Raw genomic sequence first — 6,850 nt, 5'->3', positions numbered from 1 at the left:
GAACTCCTGACCTCAGTTGATCCTCCCACCTCAGCCTCCCAAAGTGCTGGTATTACAGGTGTGAGCCACCGTGCTCGGCCTGTACATAGGTTTTTATGATCAGAGCAGAAGTTTTATAACTTTCAAATCACACCCATATTGTTTATTATAAATACTAGTGACTTGCAAAGCTGTATTTTATTTTTTTCTTATTGGCTAGCCTACTGGCATAAGATTACTCATCCTGGATGAAACTGTTACTGCCAGGAGACTTTTTTTTTTTTTTTTGGAGACAGATTCTCACTCTGTTCCCCAGGCTGGTTGGCATGCAGTGGCACAATCACGGTTCAGGGCAACCTCGACCTCCTGGGCTTAAGTGATCCTCCCACCTCAGCCTCTCAAGTAGCTGGGACTACAGGTGTGCAACACCATGCTCAGCTCATTTAAAAATTTTTTGTACAGATGAGGTCTCACCATACTGCTCAGGTTGGTCTCTAACTCCTGGATTCAAGCAACCCACCTGCCTCAGCCTCCCAAGGTGCTGGGATTGGCCGGGTGCGGTGGCTCACGCCTGTAATCCCAGAACTTTGGGAGGCTGAGGCAGGTGAATCACCTGAGGCCAGGAGTTCAAAACCACCCTGGCCAACATGGCAAAACCCCATCTCTACTAAAAATACAAAAATTAGCCAGGCATAGTGGTGGACACCTGTAGTCCCAGCTACTCGGGAGGCTGAGGCAGGAGAATCACTTGAACCCAGGAGGCGGAGGTTGCAGTGAGCTGAGATTGCGCCACTGCACTCCAGCCTGGGTGACACAGCAAGGCTCCATCTCAAAAAAAAAAAAAAAGAAAAAAAGAAAGAAAAGAAAAGAAAAGCTAAGAGCATAACTCTGGAGTCAGGCTGCCAGAATTCAAATTCTGAGGCCCCTCATGCTGGCAATGCAACCTCTCAAATTCCTTACTTTACCTAATAATGTAGGGTAATTGTAGTGTGCACACCCTAAGATTTTTGTAAGGTAAATGAAATGATATAGGTCAAATTGTACTTAGAACAGTATCTAGTGAGTTCTCAATAAATGTTAACTATTATTATTGCTAAGTATTCCACATGTATGTTCGATATTATTGAAATGTCATTTTATTTAAGCACTGAAAAAAATATTGTTTTTAAATGATATTTTAAGAGTGCAGTTTTAATAAAAAGTGAGAAATGTCTGCTTATCAATCAGGGAGCCTAGAAAAAGAAGTTTCACCTAAAAGAAAGACTTTAGACATCACCCCTACCGCAAGCTGTATCTACACAAAAAGCTTCTCCCAATTATAATTATTTTGGTGAATTTGGCAACCGTATTCACACAAATGCTGGAGGAGGCCAGGATCTGGCTGCTCCTGTGTGTAAGGGAGGCAGAGGCCTTGGTTGTGACCCATAGCTAAAGCTCAGGGCAAATCAGGTCACAGGCCTGCCTGCCCTTCTGCCTCTGGGGTTATAGTGTAAATACAAAATTGGATTAAACATTATTTTCTGCAGATACAGCTTCATATAGACAATCTATATGCATGCAGGCAAAGACCACATTGGAGGGCCTTCTCTCCACAACCCAGTGCTAATGCTAGTCAGGTTTGGGGGTGCCGAGGACCCCTAATGTGCATTCCTGGACCCTAGATGGGTCGCGCTTCATCAGCACGATTTCCCCTTTCCTAACAGCTCTCTGGTTGCTAAGAGATTGTTTTCAGATCTAAGGGCTCACTCTTTGTCCTATTCCAGACCACAGCAGGGTTTACTTTCCCTCTAATGAGTTTGCCAGGAGCAAAAAGTAACATCCCAACCTCCTGTCAACTCAACAAGAGATTTATTGCAATTAACTAAAAGGACACTTGTTACTACAGGAATACCATATGCTTCAGCAAAGATAGGATCCCAGCTTGCGGCTGGCCTCTGCAAACAGTCAGGGGCCTGCCAACACAGCCTTTTTTGGTTGTACAGTCATTAACAGTGCAGCCTCCAGACCCAGGAATGTTTCCAAGGTGCAGCTGGCACTCAGATAGTGAGGTCATCTCCAGAGCAGTTGTTCCCAACTGGCTGCCGCAACCACAACAGGCTTTCTGTTTAAACGGCTGGACCCCTACTCAGTGATCACCCTCCTTTTCTTTCTTACCAACAGAATCTGAGGTATATTAGGGGCAGCGTTGTTCTCAGCTAAAAATACTACATTTCCCAGCCTGCATTGTATGGTCAAGATCGGTGGCTTGCAAGGTGAAGTCCCCCAGATATTTACGGGAAAATTTTGCTTTCCTGATATACATGCTGCCCTTCACCCTCTCTGCCTACCTCTCTTTAGTGTTTGAATTTTGCGAAGGCTAATTTGGCTGATTCTAGGTTTCCTTTCAATTCCTTTCTAGGTTGTAATTATTCAAATGTTTTGAATTGTTCAAAAGTTTTGAATTGTTCAAACATTTTGAGACTGCTGGAGGTCCGATTTCCAGGCAATAAGGGAATTCTTGTGTATGCGTTGATTACTTTAAAAAATTGATTCATATAGTTTTATCTGAATATTCTAAGTGAAAATGATTAAACATCTACCCTTTTTCAAAGTTACTAATTCACACACAAAGAAACATAGAACTACGAAATTAATTACAGAAAGATAAAAAAGTTTGAGAAATGAGCAATTTATTTCAATAAAGAGAAAGCATTAATTTTGCTACAGTGGGAAAAAAATGAACTCAAGAGTTGCTACGTTTAACTGTATCCCCATTTATCTCTGCACAATGTCTTTATCTCGTGTCTCAATTCACACTAAAATATTGAATGAGAAATATACCACGTTGGCTGATTGCTTGACGTATCTGATTTAGGCAGACTTCTACAGCCACTCCGCTCCTTTTTCTCCCAGTAAATACTTTTGACTTTGACACTTACCATATTGGAAATGACAGGTGCTGGAGGGCAAGTGCATCAAAGCAGTTAGGATCCGAATGTTTGCTAAGGATTACTTTTTTAATGGAGCAGTTTTATTGAATCCTTAAAAATGCAGAACCCAATGAATCTCCTTTATTGTGAAACAGAACAATTCAAATGATTGCAAACCCCAGAACCTAACAGAGAAGCACTTAAACATTCAGAACAAACATACTTATTTTTCAAACTTTGACATTTTTGTGAAGTACACTTATCATCTAAATATCCCTCCCCCTTCTTCTCTTTTACAACATACCATTTCAACCTGTTTGTTTATAGAATGAAGGCCTTGAGGAAAAGCCTTATTCACATCCCCGTAAAAGAAATAAATAAATACTTGTTTCTAGAATCAATCTAACTGAACTTGACTAAATCTTGATAGAGGCTCCAATCTTACTCACACATAAGGGGATGGATGATCTTTTGTTATCAACAAATTCTCATTAAGATAGCTAAACAGTTAATTAAATTATTCAAATGCATTTCTTGAGTTCCTACTCTGTGCAAAGCATTGTTCCAAAGTAGGCACTCTTCCTTAGAAATAAAGTGGGTCACTGAAATCATATCTTCAAAAGTACAGAACTTTTGATACACCCAAAATATTCTAATGACAGGAAAAGTTTGCTGCTGCTGTTAGGGCTTCTGCTTCCAGAAGTGCCCAGTTTATTTCTAGGGAATAGCTCAGGCATTGGAAGAATATAACTTAAACTTAAGCATTAATAAAAGATAGAGTTAGGGAATGGTTGTACCTTTATGCCATAACACAACTAACAATGCGAAGTACATCCCGGTGATCTAAAATGCTAGCATCTGGCCAGGCGAGGTGGCTCATGCCTGTAATCCCAGCACTTTGGAAGGCCAAGGTGGGTGGATTACATAAGGCCAGGAGTTCGAGACCAGCCTGGCCAACATAGTGAAACCCTGTCTCTACTAAAAATACAAAAAATTAGCCGGGTGTGCTGCTGCACGTCTGTAATCCCAGCTACTCAGGAGGCTGAGGCAGGAGAATCACTGGAACCCAGGAGTTGGAGGTTGTAGTGAGCTGAGATCAAACCACTGTACTCCAGCCTAGGTGACATAGTGAGACTCTGCCTCAAAAAAAAATAAAATAAAATAAAATAAAATAAAATGCTAGTATCTGGGTGAAGCAGTCTAGGAGATAACACCAACTTGAAAATAAACCAAGATAAATTTCAAAATAAACCAGACCAATACAGACCAATTGCAATTTATAGGAAAAATAAAAATACAGAAACATCACCTCCTCTCCCCAACCCCAGCACTGAAATTATACTTCCTCAGACATACTGCCATCATTGGGAAGGATGGGGGCAGATTAGGTACATTTATAGAATTTTAAATAATTAAATAACAGAGGCACAGTTTTTGCATGTATGGTCCCAAAGACTTTTCAACTTATTTTTCAACATTACGGTTGTTAAGAATGGAAACTGAAGGAATTGTATACATTCTCGCTGACAGTTTCTTACAGACCCCAAAGTGAAAATGCAACACATCACCACCATAAGACAGGCTATATTGTCTGTCACCCATAAGACATAACTTGATAGGACATCAGGCTTGCAAGGTCTAAGTGCTTCCTTCACATACCTCTAAACTTTTTATCTTCCTGAACTAAATAGGTTCCTTTTCCAGGTCAAGTGTTATCTTCTGGTAAAATACCCTCAGGATAAATATGCTTCCTCAGTTATATATCCCATAATGCAAGCCTCCATTACAAGCTTAAACTCAGCTCCTGGTCTTGCTCTTGAAGACTCTCCACACTTACTTAAAAGGATCACTTGAAACACTAGAGAATAAAAGTCTCCCTGAAGGAGAGAGACATTCAAGGAAAGCAATGCTATTTCCAGCCCATGCTCTGCCTTAGAAACTCAAACTTAATCTCATCTCTTACAAAGAGCCTCAGCAGTCTCCCATTTAGAAACTTGCTCTTATTATTTTCTAAATGTGGTGGTTAAATAAAATTAAATGCAAACAATAAACAATAATTAAATTACAAACTTAAAATAAATAAAAAATACATGGACTGGCGCTTTTCAGAGAAGGTAATAATAGAGAAAGTTCTGTTTCGGGAACTTCACATTCCTTTCTGTACCAGTTTCTGCAATAGGTGGGGAACACTGCCCTCTAATGGGCTTATAGTGTTACGTCCTTTAGTTCATACGGTGAGACACTGCCCCAGGATGCACCTACCGGTGCTCTCTCTCTCTCTCTCTCATTTTGGCTTCTGGGACACAGTCTGCCCTTGGTCATCTGTGAACGACTCTGAAGACCATGGAGTCCCTAGAGAAGCCGTGAAACTTTGTGAAAGCTCATCAAGGGGATTAGAAGTTAGCATTTGTTGCGGTGGTTCTCAAACCTTAGGGTGCCACAGAACCACCGAGAGAAATTGTTTAAACTCAGGTTGCTGGGCTCCACATCCAGAGTTTCTGATTCCATAAGTCAGGGGGGTTGTGTTCAAGAATTTGCCTTTCTAACAAGTTCCTGGGTGGTGTTAATCTGCCATTCCAGGGACTACACTATATGAGCCAGCACTATGCTAGGTACTTTGGCTCATTTAGTATCTCACAACAGGATGAGGTTTTATAATCTTTGTTTTACACAGTCAAAGAGAGATTAGGTGGCTACGCTCACACAGTAGTGACAAAGCCTGTCTCAAGCCCAGGATTGTCTGACTCAAAACCCATCACTCTCTTCTGAACACAATGATGTCGGGAAATGAAGTTGGCAGTAGCTCCATCTATGGGGCCCTCAGCTTCTTCATGTGAGGGAGCAGGACTTAGATGATGGTTTAACGGGCTTTCTCTCTGAGTACTTGGAGGACTGGATTGAGAGCCACTCAGGAAAGGCCTACTGCATACCCAGGCTGCATCTGGGAGTGGGTAAGCTGAAGGGAAAGGGAAGAGGAGGACATGTCAACACCAGGGCCCTCTCTGGGTTCTGAACTGTCCTACAACGCTTAGAGGAGGGCTGATTTGCTCTGGATTCTGGAGTTCTTTGTCAGACTTTCTGGAAGAGAGGCAAATGCCTTCTCTCATGGGCATTTTGAGGACTTCAAAGACTAGTAGGACTTGGAGAGGGCACAGAGGGTGGCACTCTGTCCAGTCTCAGGTCAAGCCACCAGGGCAGGGTCAGGGACCCCGAAATAACTTTCAAACAGGAGTGCCTGCCCAGCTGTGTTTCGACAGAAAGGTTTTGATAAAGGAAAAAGAGTTTTGGGATCACATTCTTCCACTAGGATCACACAACTGAAAAGTCCATAGCACTCAAGCCCAGGCAGATGTCACAGTGATGGGAAAAGAAGGGCTGTGGGGACCCACCCACTTCAAAACCAGTTTTTCTCATCCTTTGCCTTTGGCTCCTAACCCAGCTTGGTGTTTTCCTAAGGGAGCTACAAAATCTGGAGCATCCCATGGGGATGATTTGCTGGCCTCGGTCATTAGGGGGAAAGGATGTTCTCAGAAAAACAGCCCTGCACGCTGGTCAGCAGAGATCTTGAGGTCGTGGCCACGGCTGGACTTGGTGCAGAGCTGGACCCGGGACTCCAGCTGTTCGCTGAGTTCGTCCAGAGCCCCCGTGCAGGACTCCAGGCTCTCGGCCAGTTTCTGAATTTTGGCCTTCAGCACGGCCTGGCTAACCTTGGTGTCCCCCTCCGCCCGCCTGGGGATGAGGAAGCCACGTGAGCCGAAGAAGACGATGAAGTAGACAGAATTGTACAGGGCGATGGAGGCGTTCCTGCCGCACTGCAGCAGCTGGCGGTCCCCGCAGCCCTGCCAGCGGCAGAAGAACTCCAGGCAGCTCAGGATCTCCCGCATCTGGTCCTGGCAGGTGGCCGCGATCTCCTGCACCCTCCGCAGCTCCCGGGAGTTGCAGAAGATCAGCGAGAGATCGGA

At 43.3% G+C, this 6,850-nt stretch overlaps 2 protein-coding genes across 2 annotated transcripts in view; both read right to left on the bottom strand.

Annotated features, from left to right (window-relative positions):
• DDX47 (DEAD (Asp-Glu-Ala-Asp) box polypeptide 47) overlaps positions 1–6,850 on the bottom strand; it is a 116,116-nt gene that overhangs the window by 37,232 nt on the left and 72,034 nt on the right. The gene's annotated exons all lie outside the window — the stretch shown is intronic.
• APOLD1 (apolipoprotein L domain containing 1) lies at positions 4,330–6,844 on the bottom strand. The gene has a single exon (XM_011953912.1). The coding sequence runs from the start codon at positions 6,770–6,772 to the stop codon at positions 6,416–6,418; it is 357 nt and encodes a 118-aa protein (XP_011809302.1). The 5' UTR covers positions 6,773–6,844; the 3' UTR covers positions 4,330–6,415.

The sequence above is a fragment of the Colobus angolensis genome, unplaced genomic scaffold (genome assembly GCF_000951035.1).
Source record: "Colobus angolensis palliatus isolate OR3802 unplaced genomic scaffold, Cang.pa_1.0 Scaffold11, whole genome shotgun sequence".
Lineage (NCBI taxonomy): Eukaryota > Metazoa > Chordata > Mammalia > Primates > Cercopithecidae > Colobus > Colobus angolensis.
Note: the sequence above shows the minus strand (reverse complement) of the source record. Positions and strands in the feature narration are given on the sequence as shown.